Below are 22,433 nucleotides of genomic sequence, written 5' to 3'. Positions count from 1 at the left end.
AGTATAGTGAGTCCGGTTAATAGATGCTGGGGGTGGAAATATGGCCTCTGTGGGTAATGTAAAACTAGAGATTGCAAAGGCATACATGGACAAATAGCTGGAGCAATTAAGGATGTTGTTATGTTTTATTATGTGGAGTAAACGGTTGGTAAGATTTTGTATATGTTCCAATTTAACAGCCTGAAATTGAAGAAAGGATGCATGTGTATGAATTGAATTCAACCGTAGTACATCTTGAGATGAGATAAACAACAGATGTACCCGGTTTATATGACCCCGATTAAGGACTGAAGTGGGGTGAGTTACATGGAATGTTAATACAATGTTGGAAGAATAAATAATGTTTCTATTTCTCCAGATATGTTCTTTGTGATTTTTATAGATAAACAGTTTCTTTTATGAACAATAAGTGAGATAGAATACGTGGGACAGTGAACGTTATGGCCGTTGATGAGGCTACATTGAACTAAGATCTACTCCATAGGACTTTGGGTGAGTGATACAGAGTGTAAATAAGATGATGAAGAATATAGTTGTGGATATAACCTGAAGGGAGTACATGTGTTATATTTCCTTACAGAGGATTGGGATTGTTCCCCTAAGAAATTAGGATTGAAAAAACTGGGATTTCTCTACTATGAACCTTATACAAGGAGCATTGTACTTGATGGAGAGTGGACATAAAGTCCTCAAAGCTTACCGTGTGGGCCCCAATTATTGATATTGTAAGGGTCAGGTGAATTTAAAGGTCAATCAAGGTATAGTCTACAAGCTCAGAGTAATAACATAAATTGTATTTAGCAAACATATATGAGTTGCTTAATAGTCAAGCCTTGTTTGATGGAAGATTAAGATTTATTTTGACAAATAGGGTAAAAATATAAGAGGTAGATAATTATCAGGCCCATGTGGTTGCAATATCCAGATTTGATTAGCACATAGAAAGGTATATAGATGTTATATTTAAATTGAATATGGGTATTATGTAGAGATGGGGCATTACCTTCATTAAGGGTTATGCTTACTCTTTAAAGAATTGTGAGAAGGGGATGAGGTTTGCACAAACCTATAAGGAATGATGAACTACAGTAAGCAATATGTCCTGATGACAGAGAGTTTTGTGATGTTGATACTATGTTTGTCTGTGTTGAATATTGATTTTGTATATTTGATTTATTGATTTTTAGAAAATTGCAATGTTTTTACATATTGTGTCCTGAAGAAGGTGGGGTGAACCATCAGGAATACCACCGAAATGCTGCTTCGATAGTAATTGGGATAGTGCATTGATAGGCTCACTCTGAGCACTTGAATATTTGTTGTAATTGTTGTTTTTTATTTATATAGTTATGCATGTGGGATATTTATGAAAAAAATGAATGTTTATGAACCTAACGATATAGATATAAAAAAGGCCCACTTTGTGTATATCATTTTTATGGAAGATTAAATGTATTTTGTCTGATTGTGTGCTATTGAATAAGCACAGACTATATATATATTTTATATTACAAGAGTATCTGGTAGTTAGTTTTGGACATCTATGTGTTTGGAATTGGTTGTGCATCTTCATCATTCCTTTTCTACATAAAGCAGCCCCTGAAAATAATTTCAATAAGGGTGTGAGCACAAAAGGGAATTTTTATTCAGTTTTTATCCATGCTCCACACAGAGAAACAGAAATTATGCCAGACATGGCTTGACGAATTACGAGGCTGAAAAGAAGAGTGCCAAGCAAATCAACAAATGGTGAGCTACAGGCGGGCTCCAAATTGTTTACTGAAACCAACTGAGTCTTGCAAGTGAGATGCATGAGCTAGCGCATGCACTTGCAGGCTCAACACCAAAAAGGGCTACATTTGTTATGGCGGAAGGTTCTCATTTACAAACAGGAGCTGTGATCACTCATAGTACAAGGCAAGTGAACACAGCTGCTGACGAGATTAAAAGCTTGGTCCTTCCTGGATAGCCTAGCTGCACAGGTGTGCCCATGGCAGGTGTTTGGTACCAGAATATCACAGGACATGATTCTGCTGTCAGATTATATTTTCACATAAAATATTCTGTGAGACAACCCTGCCGTGCATCATACATGAAGGGTTCATCAGAGCAGGACCCAATCAAATATCTACACCAGCCCAACAGCAAATTTTAATTGAACAGAAACTAAATTGTCCATACGTGTGAAAGGTGAAATTAGCATTTGCCCCACAAATATAGGGACTACAAATTAGTGGTGGCCATAACACGCATAACTCTGTGTTGTGTAATCACACTTAATCATCCCACAATTCTGCGCAATTACACAGAATTGCACACAAGAAGAGTAATTCTTCTTTTAGAACTAATTTTTTAATATGGACCCAGGGCTGCATCTTGCTCTTAAAGATAGCGCTGAATGCAACAGAACACGAATATAGAGCATGAGCAGGTAGGATTTTCCCCCAGCTTACTCTCAACATTTAGCTCTTGGTTCTTAACTTAAATGCATGCCTGCATCCAAAATCTACACGAGGCTGCATTTTGCAGGTAAGAAAATAATGCTAGGTGCAACAGAAGATAAACAGCGGCGTAAGCAGCCACTCACTCTTGCTAAATGTGCTATCTAATCCCAGTTTGATAACCCCTCTCTCCAGAAAAAAATTATCAGGGTGCAAAATCCATCCATGTGCGAAATCAAATTTGAGTCCAAACAATTCATTTTGCACCCAAACAAGGAAATTCCCTTTGTGAATTTGTTTTCTTTTTTTTAACCCTACCCCTGTATCTTGTACATATCATTCATGAAACAATTATTACAACCTTAATCTGATATTGGGGCTATCTGTACGTCAGCTATTGTCACTCCAAGTGACAACAGCCAGCTAGCAACCGTAACGGCCTTGTCACACAACCAGTAAGAACAGGACTACTGACATGCGGTTTGTTCTTACACAATTGTTGAGATGATTAACTGTCCCTTATCGTAGGCAGATTAGACTCCAAATCAATGATAAATGACAATAACTTTCATTAGACCTAAGTTTGAGACTGAAATGCACGAGATCAACCCTATTGTGCCAGCTTTTTACTGCATCCAAACCCCAGGTAATTGTTCCAACTTTACACTGATAGCAGCTCACACGGGAGGAAGAAGTCATCCGCGAGAAGCTTGCTGGAATCCCAGTGATGTGCTTTCACCTCTACACTGCCTTCCGCACCACAGTTCACTGACTTGCTGCTTACTTACATAAATTAACGATGGATAATCAGCAGGATATATTCTGTACACTTAAAAAGGGAAGACGACATAAATCTGCAACTGATGTCATATTATAAACAAACACCGTAAAAACAAATTGACGTGGGCTTCTACTTATTTATGTGCCTGCTATTTAGAAAGTGTCTGCAAACAGGGTTAGATTAAAAGCGCCTAAGGACAAAGACAGTGCCTGGGAAGCTGTCAAGCCGCGTTGGTGGTGAAGGCACAGTTTAACTTCTTCACTGCTGTAGTGGGACATTTCTGCTGAAAGTGCTTTCACTCACATTATGAGAGTACTTTTTTCAAACCATTAATACTGGTCAAGGAGAACATGGCGGCCGGCTAGGGAGCGGGTCGCAGGATGACCTCACTGGGACTATTGAAGACTCTGTGTTGGGCCGCATACCAAGCGGCGAGAAGTGGATTAGCCGATGGCTTAGTGGAATGGAGCCAGCAGCAACACTCTTGTGGGTCGCATTTGAGGAGCTTCAGCGGAGAAGGGCCCACGGGTGCCCCGCACCCAGCCCCTGTGCTCGAGCAGCTTTGGAGATTCAGCATGGCAGGGAGGCAGCACATGTAGCAGAAGACCTCCTGGAAAAGGTGAAGCGGTGAGACCGGTGTTACAAATGCAAGGCAATTCGATTCCCCCTGCTTTTTCTACCGTGCAACCTGGGACCATTATTAAATTAATAACAACCAGGAATTCTGTTATGTATGGCTCCAGGGGACTGAAGGGCAATAAAGGGGAAGAAGGGATAAATGGGGTAAAGAAATCTGGGCTAATTTACTCCCTGAGAAGTGGCAAGAAGATCTCTAAGGCCAAAGAAAAGTTAGACTCTGGTGGGGGAGAGGCCTCCAGTGAAATTATTAAACCTGGGATTTCTGATAGTCAGAAGGATTAAGCCAGAGATGATAGCAGAGGCAGTGATAAGTCTTTCTCCAAAAGCGGGAGTTCATTAAGCAAGAGTCTCAGGATTACCCCTTAGTTAAAAACATACTTTAGAGTTTTGCCCAGTTCTTCAGACATGGAGGAAAGGGTGTCTGTGCAGCAAGGTGCACAAATGGAAAAAGACGCTCTAGGGGACAGTATGAGCATGGGGGCAAACCGCGGAACACAGATTGAGTGCAGCACCAACAGGTTCAAATTTCTTGAGGAAATGAATGTGAGGGAGGTGGAAATGGAGGGCAGTAGACCCTCCTGTCGTGGCACGTTAGATGATCTTACAAACAGGGGTTGAATAGTGAAGCCCAAAGTCCGGAGATGGAAAAGGTTTCAAGGATGGATAGGGACATCCAGCAACAGGCTCAAGGCCCCAGGGCTAAGGGTCCAATATTTGAGATTACTACCTGATTGTCACCAAGACCCGAGAACGGACAGGGGTGGGGCTTAGAATAAGAGCCTCCCAATCAATCTATTGCAGGAATCCTAAGAGCCCTATCTTTGGAGGTCAGGGGTGGTTTCGAGACCTCGAACATCAAACCAGAAGGAGATAAGAGGTTTGTGTGAGACCCTTGGGCAAAAGATTGATGACCTTGCAGGGAGGACCGCTGCCCTGGAGGAAGAGGTCGGAGATCTGTAGACTGCGAAGGCTGAAATCCAAAAAAATGTATCTAGTGAGGAGAGTGTTTTATCTAAGCTTGAATCTTTGGAGAACAATCAGAGAAGGAATAATTTGAGATTTCTGAAGGGTCCCAGAGGGTATTGAAGGGAGTGATCTGAAAGGGTTGGTAGATCGCTTGATTAAGCAAGAAGTACAGATGGAAGACACAGCAGAAGCTATTGCAAGAGATATTCAAATAGTGCACAGGGATCCTTTCAGGAAAATCCCAAACAGAGACACGCCCAGGAAAATACAGATCAGTTTTCATATGTATGCACTTAAGGAGCGTATCTTGGTAGAGGCGCTGAAACAGAAGTCACTAATGATGGAAGGAATTAGATTTGAGATTAGATCAGATCTATCAAGTGTGACACTGTATAAACAATGGGAGTTGGGGAAAAGAATGGATGTTTTTAAAGGTTTGGGGGCTAAAGCCCAATTGAAATTCCCGGTTTCCTTGAAAGTTATGGCCAATAACAAAATGTACAATTTTAACGATTGGAGGAGGATGATTAAGAGGTTAGATAAGGCCGGCCAACATGGCTGTATGTGCAGACTTCTTGAGGCTTGTAAATACGGGCCCAGCTGGGGACCTCCCGGGGTGGGTCTTGCCTAGATATAGGAGGTAGGGTGGGTTCTCCCAGGGTGCTAGGAGTTGTGGTTGAGGTTGGGTGCAGGTGGGTAGCAGGTGGAGGGGATAATCACTGGGTGGGGAGCATCGAGGAGAAAAAAGAAAAAAGAAAATGTCCTCAGTCAGTGGAATAGTGGTAGCTTTTAGGGGGTTTCTTCAGTCGCACCTACTTGTAGAATGTAGATGACAAGGGTAAACAAGCTAAGGCTCCTTTCTTGGAATATTAACTGTCTAAGAGTAAGGAATAGGCAGAGAAAGTTGATGCAGTACTTGAGAGATACCCAAGCTAATGTGTTAATTCTACAAGAAATACAACCATCCTACGAAGAATGCATCAAGCTATTTAAACCATGTAGATGGCTGCAGCAGATTTCAAGCACCACACAGGCCGGGGGAAGTAAAAGGGTGGCTATCTTAGTTAAAAATCATCCCAGTATTTCTTTTCAGTGTGGGCCAGTGGATAAGGCAGGTATGTGGGTAATCGGAAGACTGGTGGCTTTTGAGCGTGCATTCACGCTGGTAGGCTATTATGGGCCCAATAGAGATGATCCCTTACATTTGGTAGACCTATTTCACCATTTGTTGCAGTTTCCCGATCCTATAATATGGAAGGGAGACTTCAATGTTGTGTTGAACTACAAGTTAGGTAGATCCTCAGGTAGCAGATCAAAAACCAATGAAAACATGTGATCTCAAGTATTAGTTATGATGTCTCAGTTAGGTCTGCATGACGTATGAAGAGATAGGATGGGACAAAAACAGGGACACACATCTAATATCAAAAGATATAGACATCAATCTAGGATTAATTATGTCTTAGTAGACGGAAGTTTGAGGGATTGTGTTGAGGAAGTAGTATATGTTGGGGCCCATATATCTGATCATTCAGCAGTAAGTTTGAGTATCCGTTTACAGGGGAGGGAGACTCAGAGTAGGTGGACACTGAATAGGAGTCTATTACTGAATGAAAAGATTGTAGGAGATCTGAGAGCGGACGCAGAAGAGCTTTTTAGTCCAAATGTTGGATCATCATCACCAGCTATAGTTTGGGATGCCTTTAAGAGGTAGACTGATAAGAGTATCCTCCATTAAAAGCAAGGCTTATAAAGAAGAGATTAGGCAACTGGAAGAGCGCTTACAACAGGAAGAGCCAGAGTTGATACTTCCGCATCATGAAGATGGGGGGACTGAAAAATTGCATAAGCTACATCAAGATCTAAGGCAGGAGCTTGTAGCTGTAATAGATAAGAGAGTTAAGGCAAGATTTGAAGCAGAACAGGGTGGTCCATTTTGAATATGGAAAAAACTGCGGGAAATTGTTAACCTGGAAACTAAAGACAAACTTGGTTAGGAATAAGGTGGTAGAAATCTATGGTAAAAAATCAGGGGATACCTGCAGGAGTAATGGGGAGATTTGGGAATCTATCCAGGATTACTTAAAGGAACTTTATTCAGAGAATCTAGAGGTGTCATCTGGGATGGTTAAGTCATGGCTAAAAGATCTTGATCTGCCAGCTTTGGGGAAGGAAGACATCAAAGTTCTGAATGAACAGATAGCGCTGGTTGAACTAGAGTGCGCTTTTCTGTATGATGATTTGACCAGGAGAGAGATATGCAGGAGGTAGATTAGTACATCCCCTCCCACATGTAGAGAGTGGAAAGACTCTCTAATTTATATCTTAACGTCGGATGTAAGGGTGAACAAGGGGGAGAACAAGAAAAATTAATTTTGGAGCCCACTAAAAAGGTGGCTAGAAAGGCAATAATTTGGTTGTCCTATGATTACACTAACTGTTGGTCCTGGAAAGGCTCTGGGGGCGAGCTATTAAATTTTCACTAATCAGAGACATGGACTATTCCGGACAGGAGCCTCTAAGGGTAGATTGAATACGAACTAATCGACCACAAAGAGGAGGCCCCCGAGGAGATATCTTGTTGCCAGCTAGGCGGATGAGGACAAAGAAGAAAAAAACTAAACAAAGACAGTGCCTGGCCCATGGGGCCATCCTCACATTAAAAAAGTAAACTTTTATCAGTACAGAACTGCTTACTTTCAATACAGCAAAGGGACTGTGGAATCTGCACATTTACAATCTAGGATTGATTATTTCTTAGTAGTCGGAAGTTTGACGGATTGTGTTGAGGAAGTAGTATATGTTGGGGCCCATATTTCTGATCATTCAGCAGTAAGTTTGAGTATCCGTTTAGAGGGGAGGGAGACTCAGAGTAGGTGGACACTGGATAGGAGTCTATTACTGGATGAGAAGATTGTAGGAGATCTGAGAGCGGACGCAGAAGTACTTTTTAGTCCCAATGTTGGATCATCATCACCAGCTATAGTTTGGGATGCCTTTAAGGCTTTTCTGAGAGGTAGACTGATAAGAGTATCCTCCATTAAAAGGAAAGCTTAAAAAGAAGAGATTAGGCAACTGGAAGAGCGCTTACAACAGGAATCAATCAATCAATTTGTAAAGCGCGCTACATACCCGTGAGGGTTTCAAGGCGCTGGGGTGGGGGGGTGCTGCTACTGCTCGAAGAGCCAAGCCTTCGAGCCAGAGTTGATACTTCTGCATCATGAAGATGGGGGGACTGAAAAATTGCATAAGCTACATCAAGATCTAAGGCAGGAGCTTGTAGCTGTAATAGATAAGAGAGTTAAGGCAAGATTTGAAGCAAACAGGGTGGTCCATTTTGAATATGGAGAAAACTGCGGGAAATTGTTAACCTGGAAACTAAAGACAAACTTGGTTAGGAATAAGGTGGTAGAAATCTATGGTAAAAAATCTGAGGATATCTGAAGGAGTAATGGGGAGATTTGGGAATCTATCCAGGATTACTTTAAGGAACTTTATTCAGAGAATCTAGAGGTGTCATCTGGGATGGTTAAGTCATGGCTAAAAGATCTTGATCTGGCAGCTTTGGGGGAGGAAGACAACAAAGTTCTGAATGAACAGATAGCACTGGTTGAACTAGAGTGCGCTTTTCTATACAATGATTTGACCAGGAGAGAGATATGCAGGAGGTAGATTAGTACTTCCCCTCCCACATGTAGCGAGTGGAAAGACTCTCTAATTTATAACTTAACGTTGGATGTAAGGGTGAACAAGGGGAGAACAAGAAAAATACATTTTGGAGGCCACTAAAAAGGTTGCTAGAAAGGCAATAATTTGGTTGTCCTATGATTACACTAACTGTTGGTCCTGGAAAGGCTCCGGGGGCGAGCTATTAAATTTTCACTAATCAGACGTGGACTATTCCGGACAGGAGCCTCTGAGGATAGATTGAATACGAACTAATCGACCACAAAGAGGAGGCCCCCGAGGATATATCTTCTTGCCGGCTAGGTGGATGAGGACAAAGAAAAAAAAAAGACAGTGCCTGGCCCATGGGGCCGTCCTCACATTCAAAAAGTAAACTTTTATCAGTACAGAACTGTTTACTTTCAATACAGCAAAGAGACTGTGGAATCTGCCCATTTACAATCTAGGATTGATTATGTCTTAGTAGACGGAAGTTTGAGGGATTGTGTTGAGGAAGTAGTATATGTTGGGGCCCATATATCTGATCATTCAGCAGTAAGTTTGAGTATCCGTTTACAGGGGAGGGAGACTCAGAGTAGGTGGACACTGGATAGGAGTCTATTACTGGATGAGAATATTGTAGGAGATCTGAGAGCGGATGCAGAAGAGCTTTTTAGTCCCAATGTTGGATCATCATCACCAGCTATAGTTTGGGATGCCTTTAAGGCTTTTCTGAGAGGTAGACTGATAAAAGTATCCTCCATTAAAAGGAAGGCTTATAAAGAAGAGATTAGGCAACTGGAAGAGCGCTTACAACAGGAAGAGCCAGAGTTGATACTTCCGCATCATGAAGATGGGGGGACTGAAAAATTGCATAAGCTACATCAAGATCTAAGGCAGGAGCTTGTAGCTGTAATAGATAAGAGAGTTAAGGCAAGATTTGAAGCAGAACAGGGTGGTCCATTTTGAATATGGAAAAAACTGCGGGAAATTGTTAACCTGGAAACTAAAGACAAACTTGGTTAGGAATAAGGTGGTAGAAATCTATGGTAAAAAATCAGGGGATACCTGCAGGAGTAATGGGGAGATTTGGGAATCTATCCAGGATTACTTAAAGGAACTTTATTCAGATAATCTAGAGGTGTCATCTGGGATGGTTAAGTCATGGCTAAAAGATCTTGATCTGCCAGCTTTGGGGGAGGAAGACATCAAAGTTCTGAATGAACAGATAGCGCTGGTTGAACTAGAGTGCGCTTTTCTGTATGATGATTTGACCAGGAGAGAGATATGCAGGAGGTAGATTAGTACATCCCCTCCCACATGTAGCGAGTGGAAAGACTCTCTAATTTATATCTTAACGTTGGATGTAAGGGTGAACAGGGGGAGAACAAGAAAAATTAATTTTGGAGCCCACTAAAAAGGTGTCTAGAAAGGCAATATTTTGGTTGTCCTATGATTACACTAACTGTTGGTCCTGGAAAGGCTCTGGGGGCGAGCTATTAAATTTTCACTAATCAGAGACGTGGACTATTCCGGACAGGAACCTCTAAGGGTAGATTGAATACGAACTAATCGACCACAAAGAGGAGGCCCCCGAGGAGATATCTTGTTGCTAGCTAGGCGGATGAGGACAAAGAAGAAAAAAACTAAACAAAGACAGTGCCTGGCCCATGGGGCCGTCCTCACATTAAAAAAGTAAACTTTTATCAGTACAGAACTGCTTACTTTCAATACAGCAATGAGACAGTGGAATCTGCACATTTACAATCTAGGATTGATTATGTCTTAGTAGACGGAAGTTTGACGGATTGTGTTGAGGAAGTAGTATATGTTGGGGCCCATATTTCTGATCATTCAGCAGTAAGTTTGAGTATCCATTTAGAGGGGAGGGAGACTCAGAGTAGGTGGACACTGAATAGGAGTCTATTACTGGATGAGAAGATTGTAGGAGATCTGAGAGCGGACGCAGAAGGGCTTTTTAGTCCCAATGTTGGATCATCATCACCAGCTATAGTTTGGGATGCCTTTAAGGCTTTTCTGAGAGGTAGACTGATAAGAGTATCCTCAGGGATGTGGAATTCCTATCTCCCGACACCCGGGACATCTTGTTTGGGGTCAAGGGCAACAAGTTTTTATGTTTACTTTGTCCTTGGGACAAGTAGGCCCAACCCCCTGCAGCACAAACCCTTTGGCTGCTTGTTTACAGAGAGTGGAATTCTCTGTAGTTGAGGTAATGTGTTTCCAAAAGATAATGCTGTTCAAACTTGTATTTATGGTTCATTATTTGAAAGCCTTCATTATTAGGGTGAGTGCTGTAAATAAATGTTTTAAGGTCACACTTCACTACTGACGTTGGTTCCAGTACAAAAACAAAAAACGTGTACACACGTTTGAAAAGTTTAGGCTAAGTATAATGCTCCCAGAATGCTCTCTGATTATATGCAAATGAAGTGTCATTTAGTAAAATGTGTTGATGCATGCTAGTATTTCCCAAAAATATTTCTAATGGAAAATCAGTGTAACCATTTTCAACACGATTATGGGAAGCATGAAAATAAACAAACACTGACAAAGCCAACTGATCTAACATATTTTTATAAGTCTTTTAGTTTCATCAATGCGTGTCTTGTTTTGACATGGCTTTTGTAACACTTTATTGTTGTGGGAGCTACCAGGCCCTCAACATTGTAACAAACATTGGCAAAACCCCCCAAAAAGTTTTTGAACTCTTAAAGCACACGTTGCCACCAGCGGCATAACAAAGGCCCCACAGCCACCCTCCAGGGGGCCCCTCCAGCACAGCACCTGCCCTGAGTGAGTCTGGAGAGGGGGCTCCTCCATGTTCTTTGCAAAGGGGCACCCTCCAGTTTCGTTACGTCACTGATTGCCACTGTAGTTCCTGACACTGAACAAAACTACTTTGTGTGGCAATATGCTCCTTGTGGAAGAGCAGAATGCGATCACTCACAGTAAAGCCAGCCGAAAGAGAGAGAAATAGAAGTTTAATAAAAACAAAATGTCTTTGTTAATACCAGACCTAATTAGGGACCAAGACCCACATGTAGGTAGGTTTTTGCATGTCGCAAACAGCGACTTTCGCTGTTTGCGACATGCAAAAAGCACATTGCGATGCACAAACCCTGTTTTGCGATTCAGTAACCTGGTTACCGAATCACAAAACGGGTTTGCGACTCGCAATTAGTAAGGGGTGTTCCCTTCCTAATTGCAACTCGCAGTGCAATGTAGGATTGTTTTGTGACCGCGAACGCGGGCGCAAACCAATCGCAGTTTGCACCCATTTCAAATGGGTGCTAACACTTTCGCAAAAGGGAAGGGATCCCCATGGGACCCCTTCCCCATTGTGAATGTCACTGTAAACATTTTTTCAGAGCAGGCAGTGGTCCTGGTCCTGCGGACCACTTGCCTGCTCTGAAAAAATGAAACGAAAACGTTTCATTTTTCATTTTTGTTATGCATCTCGTTTTCCTTTAAGGAAAACGGGCTGCATTACAAAAACAAACAAAAAAAACTGCTTTATTGAAAAGCAGTCACAGACATGGTGGTCTGCTGTCTCCAGCAGGCCACCATTCGCGAGGGGGTCGCAAATTGCGACCCACCTCCTGATTATTCATGAGGTGGGCATTTGCAAAGCCCTTGCGAATCACAGATGGTGTCAAGGACACCATCCTTCATTCGGATTTGCGACTCGCAATTTGCAGGTCACAAATCTGAACCTACCTACATGTGGCCCCAAATTCTTAAAGAAAGTCACAAAAGTGCACCCATGGTATATGTCGTACCCCTATAAAATATTTGTGAACTGTATTTTAGCATGGGTAAATACGATGTGTAGATTTGCTCATGTGAAAATCTATTGAGCATTTGCAAGTTCATTTTCCCTCCAGCCACTTTCTTCCCAACCCTGGAAGAAGTTCTAATTCTGCCATTGTCAGGAGTAAATGTCCAACCTTTCTTATTATGGAAAAATATTAGAGAGAAGCTGGTAAAAATCTTTAAAACATGCAGGTTAGTAGGTTTGCAGACTCAAAGGCATTCCAGCCCTGAAACTATTGCTTACTGCTTCCTCCAGCCCCAGTATGCAGATCTGCAGAAAGGTGGCAAAATAAGGAAATTGCTACAGTAGGGATTGAAACTCCAAGTATTCAAGCCCTACTATGGTAGTAGCCCTGGCATAATCAGAGAGGCTATTAATTGCTGCCATAATTTGTCGCCACACTACATGGCACCAAAGGGACAAGTAGATCTTTTTACAGGACAAGTAGATTTGAGAAGCAACCTGTCCCTTGGACAAGTAGATATTTTAATAAATTCCACACCCCTGATCCTCCATTAAAAGGAAAGCTTAAAAAGAAGAGATTAGGCAACTGGAAGAGCGCTTACAACAGGAATCAATCAATCAATTTGTAAAGCGCGCTACATACCCGTGAGGGTTTCAAGGCGCTGGGGTCGGGGGGAGGGTGCTGCTACTGCTCGAAGAGCCAAGCCTTCGAGCCAGAGTTGATACTTCTGCATCATGAAGATGGGGGGACTGAAAAATTGCATAAGCTACATCAAGATCTAAGGCAGGAGCTTGTAGCTGTAATAGATAAGAGAGTTAAGGCAAGATTTGAAGCAAACAGGGTGGTCCATTTTGAATATGGCGAAAACTGCGGGAAATTGTTAACCTGGAAACTAAAGACAAACTTGGTTAGGAATAAGGTGGTAGAAATCTATGGTAAAAAATCAGAGGATATCTGCAGGAGTAATGGGGAGATTTGGGAATCTATCCAGGATTACTTTAAGGAACTTTATTCAGAGAATCTAGAGGTGTCATCTGGGATGGTTAAGTCATGGCTAAAAGATCTTGATCTGGCAGCTTTGGGGGAGGAAGACAACAAAGTTCTGAATGAACAGATAGCACTGGTTGAACTAGAGTGCGCTTTTCTATACGATGATTTGACCAGGAGAGAGATATGCAGGAGGTAGATTAGTACTTCCCCACCCACATGTAGCGAGTGGAAAGACTCTCTAATTTATAACTTAACGTTGGATGTAAGGGTGAACAAGGGGAGAACAAGAAAAATACATTTTGGAGGCCACTAAAAAGGTGGCTAGAAAGGCAATAATTTGGTTGTCCTATGATTACACTAACTGTTGGTCCTGGAAAGGCTCCGGGGGCGAGCTATTAAATTTTCACTAATCAGACGTGGACTATTCCGGACAGGAGCCTCCGAGGATAGATTGAATACGAACTAATCGACCACAAAGAGGAGGCCCCCGAGGATATATCTTCTTGCCGGCTAGGTGGATGAGGACAAAGAAAAAAAATAATATAGTGTCTGGCCCATGGGGCCGTCCTCACATTCAAAAAGTAAACTTTTATCAGTACAGAACTGTTTACTTTCAATACAGCAAAGAGACTGTGGAATCTGCCCATTTACAATCTAGGATTGATTATGTCTTAGTAGACGGAAGTTTGAGGGATTGTGTTGAGGAAGTAGTATATGTTGGGGCCCATATATCTGATCATTCAGCAGTAAGTTTGAGTATCCGTTTACAGGGGAGGGAGACTCAGAGTAGGTGGACACTGGATAGGAGTCTATTACTGGATGAGAATATTGTAGGAGATCTGAGAGTGGACGCAGAAGAGCTTTTTAGTCCCAATGTTGGATCATCATCACCAGCTATAGTTTGGGATGCCTTTAAGGCTTTTCTGAGAGGTAGACTGATAAAAGTATCCTCCATTAAAAGGAAGGCTTATAAAGAAGAGATTAGGCAACTGGAAGAGCGCTTACAACAGGAAGAGCCAGAGTTGATACTTCTGCATCATGAAGATGGGGGGACTGAAAAATTGCATAAGCTACATCAAGATCTAAGGCAGGAGCTTGTAGCTGTAATAGATAAGACAGTTAAGGCAAGATTTGAAGCAAACAGAGTGGTCCATTTTGAATATGGAGAAAACTCCTGGAAGTTGTTAACCTGAAAACTAAAGACAAACTTGGATAGCAATAAGGTGGTAGAAATCTATGGTAAAAAATCAGGGGATATCTGCAGGAGTAATGGGGAGATTGGGGAATCTATCCAGGATTACTTTAAGGAACTTTATTCAGAGAATCAAGAGGTGTCATCTGGGGCGGTTAAGTCATGGCTAAAAGATCTTGATCTGGCAGCTTTGGGTGAGGAAGACAACAAAGTTCTGAATGAACAGATAGCGCTGGTTGAACTAGAGTGCGCTATACAGTCCGGGATGCTAGGGAATGCGACAGGTCCAGATGGGTTACCCTTTGAAATTTATAGAATGTTAGGAGGCAGCACTACAAAAAAATTAGTGGATCTGTGCACTAACGTTTTAGACGAAGGTGGTACACTGCCTCCCTCCTGGAAGGAAGCTATTATCACATTAATCCTAAAGCTAGGGAAGGATCCCAAGAGTTGCAATTCATATAGGCTGATTTCTCTGTTAAATTATCAAATCAAATCAAATCATTAGCATTTATAAAGCGCGCTACTCACCCGTGCGGGTCTCAAGGCGCTAGGGACAAAGGGGGTGGTTATCGCTGCTCGAACAGCCAGGTCTTTAGGAGTCTCCGGAAAGCGGAGTGGTCCTGGGTGGTCCTGAGGCTGGTGGGGAGGGAGTTCCAGGTCTTGGCCGCCAGGAAGGAGAAAGATCTCCCACCCGCCGTAGAGCGTCGGATGCGAGGGACGGCGGCGAGTGCGAGGCCAGAGGAGCGGAGGGGGCGGGTGGGGACGTAGAAGTTGAGCCGTCTGTTGAGGTATTCCGGTCCCTTGTCGTGGAGGGCTTTGTGTGCGTGGGTGAGAAGTCGGAAGGTGATCCTTTTGCTGACTGGGAGCCAATGCAGGTGTCTCAGGTGTGCGGAGATGTGGCTGTTGTGGGGTACGTCGAGGATGAGGCGGGCTGAGGCGTTTTGAATGCGTTGCAGGCGATTTTGGAGTTTGGCGGTGGTCCCAGCGTAGAGGGTGTTGCCGTAGTCCAGGCGGCTCGTGACGAGGGCGTGGGTCACGGTTTTTCTGGTGTCGGCGGGGATCCAGCGGAAGATCTTGCGGAGCATGCGGAGGGTGAGGAAGCAGGCGGAGGACACGGCGTTGACTTGCTTGGTCATGGTGAGAAGGGGGTCCAAGATGAAGCCGAGGTTGCGGGCGTGGTCTGCGGGGGTCGGTGCGGTGCCGAGGGCCGTGGGCCACCAGGAGTCGTCCCAGGCGGACGGGGTGTTGCCGAGGATGAGGACTTCAGTTTTTTCAGAGTTCAGCTTTAGGCGGCTGAGCCTCATCCAATCTGCGACGTCCTTCATACCCTCTTGTAGGTTGGTCTTGGCGCTGGCGGGGTCCTTGGTGAGGGAGAGTATAAGTTGGGTGTCGTCGGCGTAGGAGGTGATGATGATGTCGTGCTTGCGTACGATGTTAGCGAGGGGGCTCATGTAGACATTGAAGAGTGTCGGGCTGAGTGATGAGCCTTGAGGTACGCCGCAGATGATCTCAGTGGGTTCTGAGCGAAACGGAGGGAGGTAGACTCTTTGGGAGCGGTTTACGAGGAAGGAGGCGATCCAGTCCAGGGCCTGGTCTTGGATCCCGGTGGAGCGGAGGCGGGTGATTAGGGTACGGTGACAGACGGTGTCAAAGGCAGCCGAGAGGTCAAGAAGAATGAGGGCGACTGTTTCACCGTTGTCCATCAGGGTTCTGATGTCGTCTGTGACTGAGATGAGGGCGGTTTCAGTGCTGTGGTTGGTTCGGAATCCGGTCTGTGAGGGGTCGAGCAGGTTGTTGTCTTCCAGGAAGGTGGTCAGCTGTTTGTTGACGGTCTTCTCTAATACTTTGGCTGGGAAAGGCAGAAGGGAGATGGGGCGGAAGTTTTCTTGACAAAAGTCCTGGCAGACAGACTAGAGGGTGTTATAGGTAGTGTTATACAGGAAAATCATAAAGGGTTCCTAAAAGGCAGATATATGCATGAACTGACACACAGCCTGATAAGCCTAATAGACAGCTAATTCATGCAAGGAACCTTTTGCTTTAGTAACGATTGACGCCACAAAGGCTTTTGACAGAGTTAACTGGGTGTACTTGAATACCGTTTGTGAAGATTTTAATTTGGGAGGGAAGTTTATTATATTTATGTTATTACAGAAGATGTACCAAGACCCAACTGCAAAAGTCCTGGTTAATGGCACCCTAACTCGCTCCTTTAAAATCAGAAGAGGAACCAGGCAGGGGTGTCCACTATCCCCACTGTTAGTTAATCTGTTTATAGAGACCCCTGGCTTGTAAAATCAGAAGAGAGCAGAGAATATCTCTGTTTAAGTGTGGGAACTGGTGCAGGAATGTAGCCTAGTATGCAGATTACCTGATTTTATACTACAAATTTAAAGCAAACATTACCAGCCTCAGAAGAACAGACGAATACATTTGGGGAGATTGCTGAGTATGCACTTAACAAAGGAAAAACTGAAATTATCGTTTGGAACATGCAGGCAGAGGGAGTTCCAATTAAGAGTGAGTTGAAATATCTGGGTATTACGATAAACCATGATATAGAGAAAATGGTAGAAATCAACTTCATGAAGGTTTTGAATGACTCCTGAAAGTTAATGAAGAATTGGGAAAATCTACCTTTCACTATTTCAGAGAGGGTTAACCTGGTCAAAATGATGATACTACCCATCCTGTTGTTTATTTTCAATGCAGTGCCTTTAAAGTACAACAAAGAGTGGTTAAGTAATCTACAGGGCAAAATTAGAAGCTTTATATGGGCCTCAAAGGGTGTACATATTGCATGGAAGAAATTGAGAAGGAAAGAGAAAGGTGGGCTAGCACTGCCTGATCTCCAATTCTATGCTTGGGCGCTCTTTATTAAGAACATGGGTGGGGCGATGAATGGGTCAGGGGCTACCTAGCTGGGGCAGATCCTAAAAGTAATGATGGAAGTTAGTTATGGAATACAGGTGCGATTTCTATACAAATTTGGAGAGCTTAAATACTTTGAGAAAGTGAGATTTAAAATTCTGCAGGACTCTGCAAAGCAGTGGTATGGAATAAGGAAGGCCACCAACTTGCCATACTATAGTGAATACGCGCCCCTCTGGGACTCTCCGGGTTCACCGGAATGGACTAAGGATAATCTAGCCATACCTCTGAAAGAGGCAGAGTTTTTTCAGTAGGAGCAACTGTTCAATGACAGGGAGTTGATATCGTATGAGGATCTTTATATACAGATGGAGGGGAAGCTCTCTAAATTTAAGTATCTCCAAATAATAAGCTGGGGAGTTGTGTGAAAGAGGAGGTAGGTTGCTCAAACGAAGTGGAGGAGCTACTCTGCCAGGATGACCCACGGAAGAAAGAACTGGCGACATGGTACTGGACATTGATGGAAGACGTAGACAGTGAATTCAATATGCCAGAGGAAATCTGGAGAGATTACTTGCCAGGATCACAGATAATAGAATTATGGGAAGTATCTATTACTTTTTTGTATTCTACAGTCAAACCCACCCATTTAAGCAGGAAACACTTGTTCTCAATCCAAAGGGCCTTCAGGATCCCAGAGAAGTTATCCAAATGGAAGCAACGTAACTCGATCAGCTGTAAAGAAATGTGGCTTGGATTCTGTGGACGACGTACATATGTTTTTTGAGTGCCCACAGCTCACCTGGTTTTGGAAGGAGGTTGGTGAAACAATTAATAACATCTTACTGATAGACTGCCAGGTAAGCCCCCTTTTGGTTATTTTTGCATGTTTTCTGGACTCAGCAAGGCTAAGTAGGGACAATGCTTAACTGCATTTCTATATAATGATTTGGCCAGGAGAGAGATATGCAGGAGGTAGATTAGCACTTCCCCTCCCACATGTAGCGAGTGGAAAGACTCTCTAATTTATAACTTAATGTTGGATGTAAGGGTGAACAAGGGGGAGAACAAGAAAAAAAAAATTGGAGCCCACTAAAAAGGTGGCTAGAAAGGCAATAATTTGGTTGTCCTATGATTACACTAACTGTTGGTCCTGATTTTCACTAATCAGAGACGTGAACTATTCCGGTCATGAGCCTCTAAGGGTAGATTGAATACAAACTAATTGACCCGTAAGAGGAGGCCCCCGAGGAGATATCTTGTTGCCGGCTAGGTGGATGAGGACAAAGAAAAAAACAAAAAAAAACAAAGACAGTGCCTGGCCCATGGGGCCATCCTAACATTCAAAAAGTAAACTTTTATCAGTACAGAACTGTTTACTTTCAATACAGCAAAGAGACTGTGGAATCTGCCCATTTACAAACAACGTCTTTAAACATTCTTTTTTCTCACTCAGAAAAAGGAAGTTCAATAAAAGCACACTAACTTAGAACTTTTGTACAAAGGACGTCGATACACAGTAGGATAAGTAAATAACGTACCTGTGAAATACGTATTGAAAGGAAGTGTGGAAGCTGGAAATCTGTAGTAACCATGACCTGGAAATCGGATTCCTTTAGAGACCTCTTGGTGCTGTGGTGGTCTTATTGACACATCCATCCTTTCCAATTGGTACTTAGGAGGAGGTCCATTTAGTTCCTCTGGAGCACTCCACATTATCTTCAACCCTGTGCTGTTGATTCCTTCCACTTGAGGTGGTCTCAATTTCTGTGGAGCTAAACATTATTGAACAGTGCTCGTTAGCGAAACATTGTTTTAGAAATTTAAGATATTTCCATCTATTCATAACAGTTGATTGTGACCTAACTTATCAACACAAATACAACAAAATAAATAATACAACATTAGGATGAGTAGAAGCTGTTTTAGGCAGCGCAGTTCACTTTGTTCTGTGACTTTACCTGCAAACCTCTCCCATTTGGGATTTGGTGTCTGTCTGACTGAGGAACAAAGAAGGGCCCTGCCCAGGTGTCAGCTAACATTTGCTGTGGCATGGTAGGTCTGTTTAAAGTTATTCATGTTCATGAGCACAGCCCAGATGGTCATCCAGTCAGAGGAACAGGAAATCTCCCCACACCCAAGGCATTTATTTGGTCTGCTCTCAGAACAGTTTCCACTTTTCATCAAGGGGGCTCTTCAGCTGCCAGGGGACAGTTGAAGATCATGTACGTGGGACTCCAGAGCCTTTAGGCACGGAAAAGGTAAATTTTCTAAATATTTATTACAAATCCACCTTCACCTGTGAACTGGGCTTGTAATAAATATGTTAACAAGTGTGAATATTATATTTGTAGCAGTTTTTCAGCAGAAACAGATTATTTTCCTATGGACCAGCCAATCCTGCTACAGTGAAAATAGCTTTTGGAGCATTTCACCATAAGGACTTGCCTAACATTAAACATTCACCTGTTTTACTTTTAAATACCATGCACTCTGAATAATGGACAATAAGGCCTAATACGAGTGGCATAGTAACATTTAAAAGGAAGGTTTAGGCATGTTATTTTGGCAGGTTGAGTTTACAGTTTTAAAACTGCACAGCCAGGCTAGAATGATAGGCTGGCAACCATGTTTGCACTGCCAACACAGTGTGTGGCACAATGGGTGTTGCAGTCCATTAGTGACAATTTAACCTATAGGCACTGCGTACACTTTGTACTCTATACTAGGGGTTTATAGGTAGGTTAAATATGCCAATTAGGAGTATAGCAACTTTCAACATGTTTTAGGGATCAGAGCGCATACACTGGAGTGTGGTTAGTAGAGTCCAAGTGCACAGAGTGCAAACACCAGCAACATCAGTCCAAAAGAAATCTTGTGATCATGTAAAAAGAGGCATTGTTCTACATTTGACCTGTGTAAAGGTGGGCTCATGAAGCTAAGCAGCTTTAAGGAGAGCCAGCACTGGGGAAGAGAGCAATAGTTATTTTAATAGATCTAAACTGCTGTCTCATTTCAGCACAATGCAATACAGCAACTTTCATTTCTGTATGACTTGCTTTACTTTTTAGTAACCGTACCTGTTAGACCTGTCAGCTCTTGGCATGGTTTCCCCTGTAGTTTTGGCTTCTGACCTCCTGTTATGATCCTGTGCTGAAATTCATTTTTCCTGGCTTTAGGACTCTGGGCACTTTACCACTGCTGACCAGTGCTAAAAAAGCAAGTGCTCTCTATCTAAAATTGGGTTGGTGTTGTGTTTTCTCCATAATTGGTATATTTGATATACTAGTAAGTCCCTAGTAAAGTGCACTAAGGGCGTCTAAGGTCTGTAAATCAAATGCTATTAGTGGGCCTGCCGCACTGACTGTGCCACCCACATGAGTATCCCTGTAAAGATGTCTCAGACCTGCCACTGCAGTGTCTATGTGGGCAGATTTCAACTGCCAGTTTGACCTGGCAAGTGCACCCACTTACCAGGCCCAAACCTTCCCTTTTACTACATGTAAGTCAACCCTGAGGTAGGCCCAAGGCAGACTCATGGGCAGGGTGCAATGTATTTAAAAGGTCGGACATGTATTAGTATGTTTTACATGTCCTGAGTGTGAAATACCACTAAATTCGTTTTTCACTATTTCAAGGCCTATCTCTACCGTAGAGTAACATTGGGAGCAGATAGAGATATGGTGTTTGGGGTCACTGAACTCACAATTTAAAAATACATCTTTTTGTGAAGTTGGTTTTTAGATTGTAAGTTTGAAAATGCCACTTTTATGAAGTGGGCATTTTTTTGCTTAACCCCTGTGTGCCTCTGTCTGGCTGAGGAATACACATCTGGGTCAGACTGGCAGTTGGGCTGTTTGTGAATTCACTTTAGATAGTTACACAAAGGGACTTGAGGTGTGTTCTGCATATTCTGATGGTTTTTCCTTGGCTAGAGTGGAGGGAGGAGCTGACACTTGCACCTGAATAGGGCTGTGCCTGTCCTTACACCAAGCAGTCTCCAACCCCCGGTGTGTGTCTGGGGCCAGGATAGGGAGTGGCACGGTCTTGTGCACTACAAAGACTTTCCTTTGAAATCTGCCTATTTCAAAGGCAGAAATGAGTATAAGTATTGGACTGCTGACTACACAATTGACTCCACAACTTCAGAACACTTCTGAACTAAGGACATTCTGCCTGGGAGAAGATCTGGATGCTTGAGGAGGACCTGCCACTCTAGCTGTTGCTTTGCTGTGCTGGCCTGCTGCTGCTACTTCTGCCCTAGGAGTGAAATACTGGACTTTGTTTTTTTACATCCTGCTTTCCAAGGATCTCCAGGGGCTTGAACTGAGCTTGCCTCTTGTGAATTCTCAGGGACATCAAACACTTCACCTGCAAGCACATGGCCTTTCTTGCTGAGAGTCCTGACTTGCCAACTGGTGCCAAATGCAGTTACTGGGCCCTTGGAAGTGAGTCCTGGTGAAATCAAGAAGAAACCAAGTGCATCGACTCCAGAGTGACTTCAAATCAGGCATCGCTGTCTGACTTCGCGCTGCTACCTGCACCAGGAGCCGTGGTCCCTGTTGAGTGCAATGACCATGACAAATGCCACAGGCCCGATGCTGCTGCAGCGCCTCCAAAGTCCTGCCACAGCGTGAGTCTTGATTGTCGTGTCCCCAAAGTCTAGGACACCTGACTCTGCCTCTGTACCTGTGGCCCAATGGCGTGATGACAATACCGCAAAGTCAACGCCGCACTTCCTGACCTGCTGGATTCATTGACCCTGTCGGACTGTAAGGAACTGGCGCTTCACCACTGGCGTTACATCATCTCACCTGCAACCAGAAGGAACAGACGCCTCACTTCACCTGCCTTACAGTTAGGAACTGATGCCTCACCTCCCCGGTAATAGTAAGGAACCGACGCCACACCAGTTCCAGTGACGCCTCATCTCCCCAACTCTGTGCAACATCTTTCTTTCATCGTTTTCAAAGGTACTTTAGCTGGGGGTCTGTAAGACTCGGTGACCAGCGCGCACTCCCTTGCGAGTGGTGTTCAACTGTTAAGAACAACTCAGTCAAAGACTTAGTGATAGCCCCAGTTGG

The 22,433-nt window shown here is 43.4% G+C and overlaps 1 protein-coding gene across 1 annotated transcript in view; it reads right to left on the bottom strand.

Moving 5' to 3' along the window:
• The window catches only part of USH2A (usherin), a 3,586,186-nt gene that overhangs the window by 2,446,786 nt on the left and 1,116,967 nt on the right, over positions 1–22,433 (bottom strand). The window contains exon 21 of the mRNA XM_069233891.1: positions 18,891–19,124. Within this exon, the coding sequence (XP_069089992.1) occupies positions 18,891–19,124 (234 nt within the window). The remainder of the gene's footprint in view (positions 1–18,890; positions 19,125–22,433) is intronic.

This window comes from Pleurodeles waltl, chromosome 5 (genome assembly GCF_031143425.1).
Source record: "Pleurodeles waltl isolate 20211129_DDA chromosome 5, aPleWal1.hap1.20221129, whole genome shotgun sequence".
NCBI lineage: Eukaryota > Metazoa > Chordata > Amphibia > Caudata > Salamandridae > Pleurodeles > Pleurodeles waltl.
This window is presented reverse-complemented; position numbering and strand designations above follow the sequence as displayed.